Genomic DNA, 17,306 nt, shown 5'->3' with positions numbered 1-17,306 from the left:
GGTGAGAGTCAGGTGAGTGCTTGGCCAGGCAGGTGAGCGAACATGAAGCCGAATGGGGAGACATTTGAGTGTGGACTGGCAGACAAGTAAATATACAGGTGAGTGGATTGTAGGAAGAGGGGGGGAAGAGAGCGACGAAACAGGTGAGGGGATTGTCGAATTGGCAAGGGGGGTTCAATCGTAAGGTGGATGCTGAGTGGGTAATGAGACGGGTGAATAACGGGTTGACAGATGATGTTGTAGTTGAGTAGTGGGTGACAGGTAAGGTAGTGGGTAACAGGTGATGTTGTAATTGAGTAGTGGGTGACAGGTAAGGTAGTGGGTAACAGATGATGTAGTAGTTGAGTAGTGGGTGACAGGTAAGGTAGTGGGTGACAGGTGATGTTGTAGTTGAGTAGTGGGTGACAGGTGATGTTGTAGTTGAGTAGTGGGTGACAGGTAAGGTAGTGGGTAACAGATGCTGTTGTAGTTGAGTAGTGGGTGCCAGGTAAGGTAGAAGTCGTTAAGCCGTGCCATGTACCTGCGCTGGACGGGCTTCTTGCGCTTGCGGCTCGCGTACAGGCTGATGCCCAGAGTCGAACTCATGTCGGCGGCTTCTTCCCTCCAGCACGATGAGTCCTTTGGGCTGTCTGGTGACAAAAGTGTTCACGTCACCGTGGCGTCTTCACGTGAACACCCACGGGCAGAACGATTCAATGCGAGATGGTTTGGGTCTTGAACTCAAAGAAACTGCAGCCAGCAAACTACGTATGGAGATCAGCAGCGTGTGTTGTAGATGAAGAACACACACCACCGAAGTAATGTAACAGGGATAAAGTAGCATTTGTACCCACGACCTCTGAACTTTCCTACAAGTAACCTTTAACAATCACGAGTTGAGATCAACTTCGTCGATACACCACCGCGTTAGGCATTTCGGCACTTACACATAATTCGATGCGCTCGTGACGACGGGTCTGACAGCTTTACGGTTTCAAAGCAGACACAGATAAGTAAACCAATAACGATGGTCGCGATGAAGGAGATGGTACGAATGGCAAGATACGTCGACGGTGAGACCGCGCGACTCACCCGAATTCGTCTCTGCCACCAGAGTCACGACCAGCGCTCGGGAGCCTCCTCGCTCGGGCGCTGGGGAATGGGCAACGCGCAGCTCAGCGCAAGCCACGGGAGGCGCGCCTCCTCCAGCCCCTCCCCTCGTTCACTCACTCCCCAGCCCCTCCCCTCGCTCCCAGACCCCTCCCCACGTTCACTGCGTCCCCAGCCCCTCCCCTCGTTCACTCACTCCCCAGCCCCTCCCCTCGCACCCAGACCCCTCCCCTCGTTCACTCACTCCCCAGCCCCTCCCCTCCCACCCAGCCCCCTCCCCTCGTTCACTCACTCCCCAGCCCCTCCCCGAGTCGTTCACTCCCCTTCCTCTCCCCTTGGCCCACAGCCCCTCCCCTTGTCCCCCAGCCCCTCCCCTCGTCCCCCAGTTACCCCCCCCACCTTCGTTCCCCAAAACCCAGTCGCTCCCCCAGTCGCCCACTTTGCTACCCCTCCCCAAGTCCCCCAACCCCTCCCCCATAGTCCCCCCACATCCTTCCCCGAGTCCCCCAACCCCTCCCCTAGTAATCCAACCCCCCCCCCCTAGTCCATCCACACCCCAGCCCCTAACACAGTGTCCGCACCCCACTCCCCCAGCCTCTCCCCTCGCCTCCCCTACACCCCTCCCCTCGCCCTCCACACCCCAAGCCCCTCCCCCCTACACCCCAAGCCCCTCCCCTCGCCCTCCACACCCCAAGCCCCTCCCCTACCACGGCTCTCCGATGCGGAACGAACAACACGGGCGAGGGACCGCGCGCATTTGCGCTACGTTCTGCGCACGTTTTTGCTGCTGCACGCTCGGGATGAGGGCGTGAACTTGGCCGAGATTGGGTGCCTCCCTCCCGCCCATTGTGACGTAGCAGGGGTAGGGGTCGATCACGGTCATTAGCATATGAACGAACGCTGAAGACAGTTTTCGTTTCCTGGAGGTGCACGATTGGAATCACAGGAGTGTCGGTTCGATGCTGTATATTTGGAATTTGCGTGTCTCTCTCCCTCTGGTCGCGTAGATGTTTTCCTCCGGGTCCTCCGGGTTTTCCCTCCACATTTGGAAACGTGCGTTTAGAGTATTTGGCTGCTGCTATAAATGTCCACGTGATAAGCCACTTTCGTTGAAGCTATCATTTGGGGCCAGGTCGCTTCTGCAAAAATAACTTTGTAGTTCAGTGGGCCGTGCCTGGTAAAATAAAAAATAGTTATCGCCTCATCCTTTAACTCGATGAAACAACCCTATTGGGACGCCTGAAAAGTTGCCTCTTTTGCAAGGGCTACCTGGGCATTGAGAAAGAAAGCGGCACACGTGGATAAGAGAACATACCCAATTTAATGACATCGTCTAAACTTAAGAAAAGTTTGGCAATGCTCAAGAATAATATCGGAGTAATGAAATCAGCTGGTGGGTGCAGATGCTGGATGGATTATTGCGTCGTGATATGTGACAAAGGCGGCGTTGGGAGGTCTGCATCTATCAGTGGATTGATCTTGGCTGATGAAGGTTGATGGGCTAGCCTGTCTGACTTGCTACAATGTCCTGTCAGTCTCAACATCGATGTGTGCTATGAAGGACCATTGCCCAAAACGTCGCCTGTTATAAAACAGTATTTGGTGATGCTGTCAGTGGTGCAGAAGCACAACTGATGAACACTGTTCAGCCAGCAAGACTGAATGAACACCTCACTTTCACTTAAAACATTACTTTATTATTGAGTGCAAAGCAAAACTTACGCCTTTTTCGTTTCGTTTTATATACTGTGTGTACAGTACCTCATTTTATTTCTCAAACTTCTCTGCCTCAGGAAATGTAGAGCAGTAAAAATGTGTTCTGTTCAGATCGTGAATGCATTGTTCTCTGGATTGCACCGTAAACAAACCTTCCCACAATGCAATGCGCCAGCAACATTTTATAACTTTACTTTTAATGCAAAGGAGATGATTTCCCACAACTTTTTGACTGTTGAAGGGTGTCCATGTTATTTCAATAGTTAATAATATTCATATGCTTTTTTTCAATTTTAAATCGTGTTAAGTACAGCCTGCAGCCTGAATGTGATGAGTTTCATACAATATTACAAAAAGTTGTACCGGTTGAACAGATACTGTTAGATCTTATTAAAATGAAAGCTGCATTCACCTTTCCCGCCCGATAGGTTGCGGATATTAAGTCTGTACAGCCCTGCAGCAAGTAGAGTACAGTCATGTGATACTGTACCATACACTACCACATTGGGTGCCTTGGGCAACAAAGTTATTCACTCCCTAACTCCCAGACGTCTACAACTTGCAATGGGGGTGTTTTCTTTCAACAAGGTCTCATGGTTTTGCCCTGACTACTGCATACCACAGCAGCATCTGCTCAGTAGCTGACAGGTAACCCCACAGTTGTGTGGGCGAAAACTTCCAACTACGGGGAACGAACAAACAGTACTGAACACGTGGGCGGTAATCAATTTGCGTCAATAAAGTAGTTGATCCATGGTTTTTGTTTGGGGGGCGGGCGGGCTGGTGGGGAATAATAACCGTGGACTAGTACAGGGTCTTTCAAGGTCAGCAGAGCCCCGCATTGCAAGTCCAATGCAATGTGCTTTGTGAGAGTGCGGGTACCACCACAAAGCAACCCCTTTGAGTGCACGAGAGCAGCAAGAGGGCATGGTGGGCATTGCATTCCCAGCGAGAACTCCATCGCACCAAAATCTTGCCCCAGTGAATGTAGATACTGTATGTTGAACTTCTTCCGTGCCGTACGTAACACACCGTGCTAATCGGATGTGCGGTTGAAGGACGACAACATATCACAGTCACGTTCACTGAACAGCAACCACGCACACATTATTATCAAATCTGCCAGTGACAAGACGAACCCATCATGAAGAAATAACACACAAATCCCATGCCTGTCATGAAACTGGCCGTGTTTCTCAGGTAATAGTTGCGGTCGTAACTTAGCGATCCCAAGAGAATTCAGGAAAATTGTTTTATTTTAAAAAAGTGTAAGGGACTGGCATTGTCTGCTTTGTCACATACAGATCTAATGGCTTGAGTTAGTCGAGTGATAAATGCGTTTAAAATCTATTTTAAACCAAACGTAAGTGCCATTTTATTCTCTCAAACTATGTGCAGTATATTCAGTACGAAAAGGCAGTGGTGTTTTAAAGTGGTGTACAATAACTCATTGTTGAAACGTCAGTAATCTATCACAGAGTAATGTCAGCAAATCATGCGCCGCCCATAATACGGTAACCAAGAGTCCACGGCACATTGCGACGCAGTGTTTGTAATTTTATGTGCAAGATGAATGAGCCACTTTCCATGGTGCCGAACTGGAATCGACGTACATCTCCTCGAAGCCACCGGGTGGACACTCAACCTCGTCCGGGCTGCCTCGTGACGCGGTGGAGCTCGCGTGAACCGGCCCACGCTTGTAAACGCGTTCGCGATGCAAGTCAGAGAGAGATGGGCTTTTGTAAAATGGTTAGGCGACAACAAGGTCTCAAGAGAGGGGTTGGTGGCGCAGCGGTTAGCGCAGTGCTGCGCTATCAACCCGGCCACCCGAGTTCAAATCCTGGGCCACGTTTGATATCAGTGGCGAGTGGTGTATGACCACACTGGCCCCGATCACCAATACGAAAACATAGGAAATACAGTCGTGACAAATGCACGAATACCACTAATGAATGTGCAGGACTATAAACACAAAGTGCAATCCTGTCTATTGAATGGTCTTTGTAAGATAGGTATTCGTGTACATTGAGTGCTAGAATTGTATGATTACTTTAATTTCGAGTGCACTGCGGTTTAAAGATGTGTGTACTGTATAACAAGCTATAAACGTAAATATTCGAATTCTTGGCCAACATTTTGTTGTGGGAATATGTTCATTAAAGATACGTAGCCATTCATACAACGACCAGGTGCCAATGACATGAGTTCCTTTCAAGGACTGGTCTCCATCAAAATTACAAATGACAGTACCTGTTTCTCTTTTAATCAAGAGAGACAAAACATTAATAGGTCTCAAAGCTGGAAACGTTTTGTTTCCCAGTTTTATCCCAATTGTGCTAGCGGTGTCATGTCATAAAACAATCCATTTATATGTATTGCAGAGTAGAGAAGGGCAACCCGTTGTTAGAGAATGGCCTACAGAAGCAGATACCACAGAACTACCCCAGAAACATTTTCAAGTAAACTCTGCTCAACAGGGGAAAGCATGTTCCCAACCACTCTGCCAGAGAGAGTGATGTTCGTTTCAATATATACAGGACAGTATAATTTCTGAAATTGGAATTTAACCAAATTGAATGTGATGATGGTTGTGCAGTGGTTGGTGACTGGCATGAGACCATGAACTCACTACACTTGAGCAACCAGTTTCATCACAGACAGCCACCTGGATTCGAACCTAGCGTCTAAGTATTGCCAGCTCAGCGCTCTGACATCTGAGCCACCCGGCTACCACCTGTCAAGGCTGGATACTGAAAAGTTGATATGCACGGAAGAAGCTAGAACGTGTAAAAGAAAGTGCCTTTAAATAGTGTGAGATGCTGAGTCTGTATCCTGCAGCGGCGAAGTCAACGAGTGTGGAAGGAGAAGGAATCTTTGATAACAGGAACCCTTAGTCAACCTTGATCATTTAAGATTATGTTACCAATGCTTTCAATTAAATAATTCACATATAAGTTACATATCTGATGTCACCTGCAGATCATCATTCTCAGGGCAGACCTTGCAATTTCATGTGCTGGTACACTTTTACTTTGAGTTATCTTTGCAGGAGATTTTTACTGCCAAATGACAATTTATAAATGATACCTTCTCTATCGTTGACTGTAAAGTATCTACATTACTTGAATGTGATTGTTGCATATCCATATTTACCGAGTAGTTCTTCTTTGGTGGACTAGAAAGAGTTTACAGCTGCATAATAATGGGAAGTGGCTCAAATTAAAATTCTTTACAGAGTATGCTTTTGATACTTCTGCTTTTGAATGTTCTGTTTTATACCAGACAATGTCATTTCCTCGACTTCACGTGGGTCTGGGGCAAGCCTAGGAAGCATGTGATATCCAACCAGATAGTTAAGGATGCAGTGGCGAAAAAAAAAAGTTTCCTTTGACAATTACCAAAATGAGGAAGAGGGGGGAGGGTTTTGGGAGTTGAGAAAAACGGCAGTCAAAAAACATTTCCAGAAATGGTGCTGGTGGGAGATGAGGAATTGTAAAAAGCTGTTGAAAAATGTTCTCATGAATTGCGAAGGAGATGGGAACTATTACAGAATTACCCCTGAGACGGCCTCAACAATGCAAAGAATCCAAAAAACCAAAAAATATGGAATTACTCAAAGGACTCGGCCAACAAGTTTCACATGATACTCAGTGGACCTGTTTAACTTTTTCTCACCATTTGATAAAATCACTTTAATGAAAGTTTGAAAGGGGGGGGCTGGTAAAATATGCGCAGTGGGAAGGACTGCAGCTTAAATAATGATCATGCCCTCACATAGTTTAAATAATTGTTTTCTTTTCTACGTTTTTGAAATTAAATTGAGTGTGTTCATCTTCACTTAAAGCTTTCGTGACTGCAGGAATTCATATCTTTGGGTCTTTCGGTAAAGTCACGTAGATAGGAGAAAAAAGATGACTATTGCTTGTTTTTTGTTATTTTGTTATTTTCTTTGAACCTATCTACGTGACTTTGCCGAAAGACTCAATAATATGTGTTCATCTTGATTGTAGTAATAATTTCTACAGTGGATTTGACCAGTGCCTTAATTAAGAGATACAATGAATTAGATTTTGATCTGGGAATACATTTTGACTTTATTATTTAGTATGCTAAATTGAAAACTAACTTCTTTAGAACTGCTTTTTGTGTTTAGCTTGTTGTCCTTCCCCTCGCACCTCCAATGAGCACGGTAGGCTACATACACTGAAAAATAAGTTAAATATACATAAATACATGCTGAATAATATTCATTAAGGTTTTTTTTTTATGCTGAATAATATAATACAGTATTGGGTATTCGTGAGATGATGGTCTGAATACATGTGTAGTGGATTCAACTCAGTTGCAGACGTACTCTTTGGAGGCAACACATTTATTGATATCAACACAAAGGGATAACTGCCCCTTTACCAGATAACAACCTATGGTGGTGGACCACCAGGCTAACTACACTAGTTGCACTGGGAGTAGCTACAACGGACCGGACCACAGCTTGGGTCCAGGTCTACGTGTTGGTGGCTCTTCAGGATGTAGAACGTAGAACGTAGATCTTCAGGATAACAACAGCAACGCTAAATCCCGGTTCCTCTGGGGACCCGGCTTATATCCTCACTGGTCGTGGCTGGCTCCGCCCTTGGCCACGACCACCTTCTCGAATCCTCGAGCAGGATCTCTCCCCGACACGTGACCACCCCTAACCCCCACTTGGAGCCCCTGTGTAGATTATACCTGTCACGTGCCTTCTCGGGTCAACCAGAGTGCCATGGCCTACATTAACTCGAGGATTCGAGAAGGTGGTCGTGGCCAAGGGCGGAGCCAGCCACGACCAGTGAGGATATAAGCCGGGTCCCCAGAGGAACCGGGATTTAGCGTTGCTGTTGTTATCCTGAAGTTCTACGTTCTACATCCTGAAGAGCCACCAACACGTAGACCTGGACCCAAGCTGTGGTCCGGTCCGTTGTAGCTACTCCCAGTGCAACTAGTGTAGTTAGCCTGGTGGTCCACCACCATAGGTTGTTATCTGGTAAAGGGGCAGTTATCCCTTTGTGTTGATATCAATAAATGTGTTGCCTCCAAAGAGTACGTCTGCGACTGAGTTGAATCCACTACACATGTATTCAGACCATCATCTCACGAATACCCAATACTGTATTATATTATTCAGCATTAAAAAAAAACCTTAATGAATATTATTCAGCATGTATTAATGTATATTTAACTTATTTTTCAGTGTATGTAGCCTACCGTGCTCATTGGAGGTGCGAGGGGAAGGACAACAAGCTAAACACAAAAGCAGTTCTAAAGAAGTTAGTTTTCAATTTAGCATACTAAATAATAAAGTCAAAATGTATTCCCAGATCAAAATCTAATTCATTGTATCTCTTAATTAAGGCACTGGTCAAATCCACTGTAGAAATTATTACTACAATCAAGATGAACACATATTATTGAGTCTTTCGGCAAAGTCACGTAGATAGGTTCAAAGAAAATAACAAAATAACAAAAAAACTACGACGTTTCGATCGCAACACAAGCAATAGTCATATTTTTTCTCCTATCTACGTGACTTTACCGAAAGACCCAAAGATATGAATTCCTGCAGTCACGAAAGCTTTAAGTGAAGATGAACACACTCAATTTAATTCCAAAAACGTAGAAAAGAAAACAATTATTTAAACTATGTGAGGGCATGATCATTATTTAAGCTGCAGTCCTTCCCACTGCGCATATTTTACCAGCCCCCCCCCCCTTTCAAACTTTCATTAAAGTTATTTTACCACCTTCTCGAATCCTCGAGCAGGATCTCTCCCCGACACGTGACCACCCCTAACCCCCACTTGGAGCCCCTGTGTAGATTATACCTGTCACGTGCCTTCTCGGGTCAACCAGAGTGCCATGGCCTACATTAACCCCATGCATGGCCGGCACTCTCACACCCCCTCCTATAGGGGACAGCACTGCACGCCGAGCGTGGTGCCACTCAGCGCTCTCTATCAGCGCTCACCGAGCCCCTCTAGGGCTGGTACTACACCCACATATACGGGTGTCCGCAATGTCAATACATTGCATGCCGTGCCTCGCTAGAGCCGGCAATACACAGTGACATCCACGATGTCGCTAGATACGTGATGTCCGCGATGCGAGTACATCGCACGCAGTGCCTCTCTAGGGCCGGCACCACACAGTGACGTCCGTAATGTCACTACGCATGCACCAATGACTGCCCGAAAAAATACATTTGTATACCTGTCAACCCCTTATCAGTGCCTACCTTATTACAGACAAATTCAGACCGAATTGGTCACACCATGCCCTTATATATCTCAACGTTCATCCTACAAAGTCCCATCACAATGGAGAAACACGTCTTTTTTTGCCCATATTGACACAAATGGATCTGAAAACTCAATTTCCCTGTACAAGAATATGGGTAAACTGTATGGGTTGACAGGTATGTATTTGCCACTTCATTTGACAAAATTTCAGCTCTGAGAATAAAAATATCAGTTTATCATAATAGAATGGACATTACTCTTTTTAGCAGGGTGGCTGGGAATATCCTGCCTCCATGGTTTGCTGGTGTCACTCATGTGTGAGCACAAGATGTTCATATTTACATACATCTTGTGCCCATACCCAGAGTTAGTTTTTAATGACCATGGTGCCTTTGACCTCTTAAATTGAGCAATTATCCAGAGCGGTAATTGCTCTGAATTGCACGCAGTTGCACCAAATGTGAATGTAAATAAAGATCTATGTTTAGCAGTGTTTACTTTTTTCCTACTTATAATTGAGCAATATAAGGATATCCTAGCAGGAAAATAACGTGGTTGGTGGTGGCAAAGACCAAACATCCTCCGTGGTAGCCTGAACAGACTGTTGGGGCAAGTGCTGTTAGCAAGCACCTATGAAGGCCAGCATGGCACACGAGGGGGTGGGTGGCCAACACCACGCCTGGCCGTCTTTTTCTCCCCAGTGGTGATCTTCACATACCACACCAGGTATTCATTTGAGGCTGAGTCGACCAAGGAAAAGCCCAGGAATGTTTCAGATAATTAATAATCACTGGTGTTGGCCATGAGCGTGAATCGAACTCGGGTCGCCGGGTTCATAGCACAGCGCAATAACCGCTGCACGACTGCTCCCCACAACATTCACACACATTGGTTATGACTGATGATTCTGAAGTGGTATTATAACCTTATGTTATGTACTGTTAATTGATCACGGTGGAGTTGCAGCACAGCTCACATCCAGGAGCAAGAGGGACTTGCATCGCGAGGCAGTGAGAGCTGGCAACTGTGTGGAGTCCGTCATCCACAAGATAATAGATTGTGGCTGATCATACATTTTTTTATGTAGTAATTGTAAATATAGTGATGCAGTACCTCGTACTATATATGCGGTACTTTTAAAAATATATATGTAACTAGCGGGAAGTACCCGGTATTGCCCGGGTCTTAAAAATATTTCAAAACTACTCTTAAAAATATAACAGCAGTGCGTACTGACTGTGGTGGTACCTGCTATTATTACAGCAGTGCATACTGTGGTGGTACCTGCCATGATTACAGCAGTGCATACTGTGGTGGTACCTGCTATGATTACAGCAGTGCATACTGTGGTGGTACCTACTTTCACTGCAGCAGTGCATACTGTGGTGGTACCTGCTATGATTACAGCAGTGCATACCGACTGTGGTGGTACCTGCTATCACTACAGTAGTACATGCTGACTCTATAGCAGTATTTATCGACTCTATAGCACAAAGTACTCACCTGACAGTGGCGTGGTGAGGCCTAGTCCCGTGCAGAGCCTCCGGCCTCGCCTAGATTGTCCAGCCGGCCAAGGTGGCACCTTGGCAGGCTGGGGCTGGGCTGCTACCCCTGACCCCCCCCCCCAGCCACGATCTCCCCGGCTGCTCTGCAGTAATATCTACGGCCTATAGTGGTAGCATCTAGCGAGTGTATAGTAGTAATAACTGCACGCATCGAGGTGGAGGGGACATCACACAGTGAATAATTAATGTCAGCGTTTAGTGTATTTTTATAGCATTTTTAACGCGAAAGAAAATGTCTCCCTCACTCCCACCGAAGGCGTGCGACTTGGCATGGACCGTCCCCCCCACCAAACGCGCGTGAGTTGGTATGGTCGTGCACACGTCATAAATAAATAAATTATAAGTGCACACAAATCGCACTAAATCGCTAATTAAACATATTTAAAGTTGACGGATGTGAAGAAGGTATAGCGCTTGCTCACTGCGAGGCTTTCGGCTTGGTACCTGGCTATTATTTTTTTACGTAAACCCCACCGTTGGAGAGGCAAATCGTTCGCAAGCGCGCGAACACACAAACCCACAAACAAACCCAAAGACAATATTTGACTTTTATATATATCGATCGATAGATGTGTAGGACTCGTACTCTCGTTGTCTTTCTTGTCTCGTTTATTCACGCGTAGAGTTCACACTTCCTCCACACCATCGCTCCGTGTCTCTCTGTTCGCTCCGATGCACAACCCGCCATTAACAACACTCCATGTCTCCCCGTTCGCTCGCTCCGCACCGCGACTTCGCTCGCTCACTCTCACTGCTACCGTACACTGTGTTCTCTCTATCCACTGCTAACGTACACTGTGTTCTCTCTATCCTTATCGTATCTATTCCTGCTCACTGCTGCTCCGTCTCTGTCCCGGGCACCAACCACTCCAGCTCCAATCCCAACCAAGACTCCTGTCTCTCCGTTACGCTGTGCCCTTTATCCCCGCACCAAGCAGTCCCAATCAATTATCTCATCCCCCGCTTTGCTACTCGCCCCCATGTCATTGCCGCCAGGCCGGCGCTGGTCATTAACCACTCACCCTCCTGACCAATCACCGGCCTGCGTCCTCAGTCACCCCTAACACCTGTCGCGTCTCTTAACGACCTCCCCCTTAATGCCACGACAACAACCGTGTCCTCAGATGCTCCCACTGTACTCTGCTCGCTTGCCTAGCAACAGAACGCGTGGCGCGTGATATTTCAAGTCCTACAGATGTACAAACACTACATCTGCATATGCATGAGTTGTTTTCCTGGCAAATGTTTTGCATAAATCTGCCCCCTGTAGTTCTAGTTTGGTGAAGCAGTCAACTTTACAATGCCATCCTATTGCAACACGAACACGTATGTATGTTGAACTTCTTTCGCACCATACGTGGCCAACCGTGCTAATCGGAGGTGCGGTGATATGTTATTTTGTTAATTTATAATTCCAAGGTCCTGGTGAAAGTTTTTTTTCTCTTTCAGTGTGTGAGAAAATAGATAAATTCTCAGAAAATGGTGGTGATTTCGACATTTCCACCAACAATATTAATTTAACTGTATGCTGTTTCATAGGCATGTGACAAGGCGACAATTAAGTAAAGGTGATTCCCATGCTCACAATACGCTCATTATAGCATGCACATGACAATGCGTTATGATTAATGCATATGTAGTGTTTTTATTTCACGCAGACAACTTCTTTTTCTCCTGTGTCACTTTTTATTGAACAGAACTCCTCGCGTTCGACACCCCGTAACTCCGTCGTGATTTTCCCGCTTGCGTGTCTGCTCGCTCCGCTCGCTCGTTCGGTACACTACACGTACATAAAATAGACATACTGTTACGTTAAAGGACTGCAAATTATTAAATAAGCTCTCAAGTAATTTTTCTTTTTTTCTAACATGAAGGATTGAAATTTAGAAAATAACATCCATATCAATCAACCTTTAATGTGGTTACATTGTCAATGTGAATGGCAATATTACACGCTTGGGCATGCTGTGTGCCCTCAGCAATTTCTTTGTACATGTTCGTTAGATGTATTAGCTATTGTCAAAGTTTTTCACTACAGTGTTCTCATATTACCGTGACCATGCAGAACAAGGTTTACCCCCCTTATAGGCAGCTAATTATGGGTTTTTTTTTGTTTAAATACCCAGTCACTACAGTTTAAAACAACCCATCGCGTGAATTATGGATACTGTAGATTATTTATAACTACTTTACATGCACTTAAAAATGTTATAACGGTACTGTATTCCATAACTTCAGACTGTCTGCAGTGGGTTCCCCTAATATAGAATGGGTAACATCATAACAGTATATGCACAACTATTAACTGCGAAAAAGGTTCCACTGTACAGTCTTATTTTAAATCCCATGCACTGTTAATATCTGTCCGATACGGATGACACAATAAGTGTTGAAAGATGTTCGGGCAGCCCAATTTACCCAGGGCACATCAACCATGGTTTTTGAGAAATATGTAATAGGAATCTCTCTCGGAGCCAGAGCATTGGCTGTGAGCCACTGAATCTAGGCATATTTCCAGAATGTCTTAAAATGCATTACAGATCGGGGTTGTAGGAATGAGAGAGACAAAGGAAAAGAGTGCATGGAGTGGCCAAGGATACACGGAGGACAGATGACAGGCATATACATACATCTACATATATATCACAAGTAAAATGAGCAACAATAGATCGAAGCATTTAAGATGTGGAGTTATAGACAGATACTAGATCATTGACAGAACAGTGAGTGTTTCCAATACCTCCGATTAGCACGGTTGGCTGCGTATGGTGCGAAAGTAATTCAACGTACATACACGAAAATATAGGTGTCCAAATCATGGACACCTCATCCACGAAACCTGTCAGTTGTCTAAAAAAAGAGGCCATAACACAAGGATGAACACCTCTTCAGAGATCCGGAGATAGTAGAGCAAGAAGTCGATGGACAGATTACGGAAACGAAGGCGAGACCGGCGGAGGGCAGAGAGAAGTGGAGGGAGGTGCCGTCTGTGAAGACAGCGGCAAATAAACGATGACACCAGTTGGGGCCGTTACGAGAAAAACGATTCCGTTTTTGGAAAATGGCAAGTTACTACTTGAATACGGACAGGGAACATTCGATTTCAGTCAATTGAGTGATTTTTATGGCTTCTTCATGGACACCCATTGCTCACATCATAATTGGACTTTGCCCAAAACGTGCGTGTTCATTTGTTAACACTGCAGTGAGCTACCATATCTACAGGAGATAGCCCACCACACTTGCCAGGTGCATTTTATGATTTGTTTACAATTCAGGGTGTGTTTGAGGAACAGTGTCCCTCATTGCAAATGCACTGTGTCCCATGTATAGAAATGGGAGAATGTCAACATCCCTTTCACTCCCGGCCACATACCTGGGACTTCATCGGTTTTGTTTTCCTGCTTTGAGATTTCCTGGGGAACGAGGCAATTAAAGCCCACACACAGTCTTTTTTGTCAGACACAGCAACCACATCTGGCTACGGATGTGTTATGCTTATTTAGTGAGTCCAACTGAGTGGCAGACGTTGTCTTGGGAGCAACACTTTTATTAAATTCTTAGCACAACATACCCCAGGATATTAACACAACATAGTCTCGGGTGGTGACCACCCAACTAACCATGCTACGGCGAAACTAGACACGGTTCTACTATCCTGGTCCAGACCACAAGCTGGGTCCCGGACCGCGTGGCTGGAGGCTTCTTCAAGCTTGACGTGGATCTCCTGCCTCTCCAACAGTAAGAACCCCGAGCCCCTCTCAGGGCCCCCCTTATATCGGGCTGGGCTGGGGCTGGCTCCGGCTCTCGCCCCGCCCACCTTCTCGATCTCTCTCGCCCTTGCTTGAAGGCTCTCGAGAGTTCTTCTCAGACCATGTGACCACCCATTGGCCCCCTCCACCGGTGGTCCCCCCTTCAGTATCACGCGGTCACATCTCCCCAGGTCAGCCAGAGTACCATGCCCCCAACGTAACCCTAGCTGGCTGACACTCTCTCGCTCTCTCAACGGGAGCCCGCACCGCACGCTGTGCATGCTGCCACCGCGCTGAACCAGCGCTGAACCAGCGTTCACCCAAGCCCCCACTAAGGCTGGTACTACACACCGAGTCCGGGGTGTACACACAACAGTATAAATCCCGCCGTGGCCTCGCAGGCCCGGCAAAACACAGTGAGATTCCCAGTCACTACACTTATAGCTGCTGTGCATGCACATACAGGATGAAGGAATGAGTCATTGACCTGTCTATGAAAGATATTACATTGTGTAGACAAGTAGACACAATGATATACAATTCCAACACTGCATTTTAACAAATTAATGCTGTGTCATTTTACCAAGATTGGCTCTTGATAACTTGTTGTTAATTGGTCGCATTTAGTGTTATACCCATCCTAGCAAGCATTCTGATATTGTGCAAATTCTACCCATCAAGGAATGTAGAATGCCGGAGAATGACACCGTCACAGAGCGTACCACTTACGCGGACGGTCACAATTGTGACTTTAGTGGGCAAGCATGAACATGCTGTCTTCTATTTCTCTCGGTGAAACCTAGATAAGTATTCGCGAGAAAAAAACCCGTGTGACGTTAAGCTGCGTCAGGTGAATGAGTAGCAGCTAAACGCAGTTGTCAGTGACATTCTGCCTGACAAAATCTTCATAAAATGCAAAAAAGGGTCTTTGGTGACTGTCGATTTCAGGTAGGGGAGATTTGTTAAGCCTCACACCATGCCGTTAAGATGTCGGCGTCGCGGAAGGTGGTCAGTAAAGGAAGCGCCACCTCGAAAATAAAACAATACTGTACACGTGATATACACCAAAACAATGTGGGACAAATTCAATCAAAGACCTCAGCAGCAGAACAGTCAACTAATTATACGGTTATTATGAGTTTGAATGCCATTCCAGGGTTTATTTGGGGCATCATTTCTCTGGGGTCAATAACATATGAATTGCTATTTTTATGGAAAGTAGCAGCGGTTGTCCTATAGGGAGGCTCGCACCACACCACAGGAATGTGCAATTTCCACCCCTATCTCAGGGTCACCAATGGATACGAACACCGCCCCACACTTCTTTGAGCAGGGAAACACTGACTTTAAAGTGGCACGGCAAGGATGCCACGCGTGTGTACAACACAGGTCCCTTTGTGTGAGCCTCGGATGCCACTTATGGACGTTTGCATGCCTATCGTACCAAGTGCTGGATGATACAACCCAAAGCCACACCGGGTCCTTGGTGCCCGACACGTCATGGCTGCTCGGGTCAGATCAGCACGCAGGGCTGTCAGAGCCCAGACAGAAAGATAATGTTTTTTCCGTTTAAAATTAGTAGGCTTTATCCACGGGACTTACAAATTAAACTCCTCCTGACATGGTAATGAGACAGAATGGCAAGCATGTGGTTCATGAAAAGATACTGGGTCCCACTCTAAAGCAGTGGTTCTTAACCTGGGGTGCACGCACCCCCTGGGGGTGCGAGATGCCCTTTCTGAGGGTGCGAGACATGGCCAGATCTTTTTAGAAGGTAAATAATCGAAACACTAATTAAGCACGGCCACATAAGTACAACTACTTTGTTTCATAAAACCTATGTATTTATACAGAGCCAAATGGGTGCAAGGCTGCAGTAAAGGTTAAGAACCAGTGCTCTCAAGATTGTTTGTGACAGAGTTAAAGGATCAAAGGCCCCTTTGTGCTCTTTTTCTATAAAAAGTTCCCATATAGGTGTCATATGTATAGCGATGGTATGTCGTGCATAAAATACATTTAAAAGGTGTGCCTGTTGATAGTTGAGATTCAACGTTTAAAGTTCAGACATTATTTAACCTTTAAAATTTAGATTTATGTACAGTATATTAGACTTCATGACCTGTGACACAATGTACATGTTTCAGAACTGAAAGTGCCATTCCTTACTTTTCGTGTTTGGTTAGTTTATCTTGTTTATTTCTTGTTATTGTTAAGCCACAGTAAAAAAACAGAGCATGATTTATTTTGGAGGCATCACACCGGGAGTGGTTTGCACCCTACGCAATAAACCCACCAAACTAAGTTTGATTTCTGGTCACAGGTAATATCAGTGCCCAAGTACTTTGTATATTGATTTGTGTGCACCGTTTTCTTTCTCCCAGTGGATTTATAAGCATAAACGTCTCAATGCATCCTTGTTTACTTTGACAAATAATATAGAACAAAAGTTAGTGTTCGTGTGTTTTTTTTATCCATGTCACAGCTGGTGCTATGCAATATATTTACACTTTAGCCTTCAAACGCCGGTGTGCTGCTTTTTCATTCCCATTTTTAACTTCAAAAAGGCACTCCATCCAGTACTTATCCTGTTTTATTTAATAATTTTGATCCCAATCAGCCTTCAAGAACTTTCCAGGGTTCAGACAACACCATGTCGGTCACAAAGGGCTAAGTTAGCCATACTTCACAGTGCTGGTCAATATGGGTTTGTGAAGGAGAGTTCTGGAAGCTGTTCAGATATAATCTTCCACTGATGTTGGCCATGGCTTAGCATAGAACTCAAGGGGCTGGGCTCATAGCACAATGTGCTAATCCACTGGTCCACCACTTAATTTACGTATTAACTGTCGTTACATCTGATAGTTTTACTATAATCAGTGGCATGGCAGTGATTGTTAATGAGAAATGGC

The 17,306-nt window shown here is 45.6% G+C and overlaps 1 protein-coding gene across 2 annotated transcripts in view; it reads right to left on the bottom strand.

The window, feature by feature from the left end:
• The window catches only part of LOC144934253 (aryl hydrocarbon receptor-like), a 68,080-nt gene extending 66,891 nt beyond the window's left edge, over window positions 1–1,189 (bottom strand). Inside the window, exons 1-2 of one of the 2 annotated variants that reach the window (XM_078859908.1) lie at window positions 1,072–1,189; window positions 521–625 (exon numbers count right to left, since the gene is read on the bottom strand). In XM_078859908.1, coding sequence (XP_078716034.1) covers window positions 521–585 — 65 coding nt within the window. In that variant the 5' untranslated portion in view covers window positions 586–625; window positions 1,072–1,189. Of the gene's footprint in view, window positions 1–520; window positions 630–1,071 lie in introns of both variants that reach the window. The other variant, XM_078859919.1, reaches the window with a different exon arrangement.
• Window positions 1,190–17,306: the final 16,117 nt, after the last annotated feature.

Source organism: Lampetra fluviatilis, chromosome 1 (assembly GCF_964198595.1).
Source record: "Lampetra fluviatilis chromosome 1, kcLamFluv1.1, whole genome shotgun sequence".
In the NCBI taxonomy this organism is placed as follows: Eukaryota; Metazoa; Chordata; class Hyperoartia; order Petromyzontiformes; family Petromyzontidae; genus Lampetra; species Lampetra fluviatilis.
This window is presented reverse-complemented; position numbering and strand designations above follow the sequence as displayed.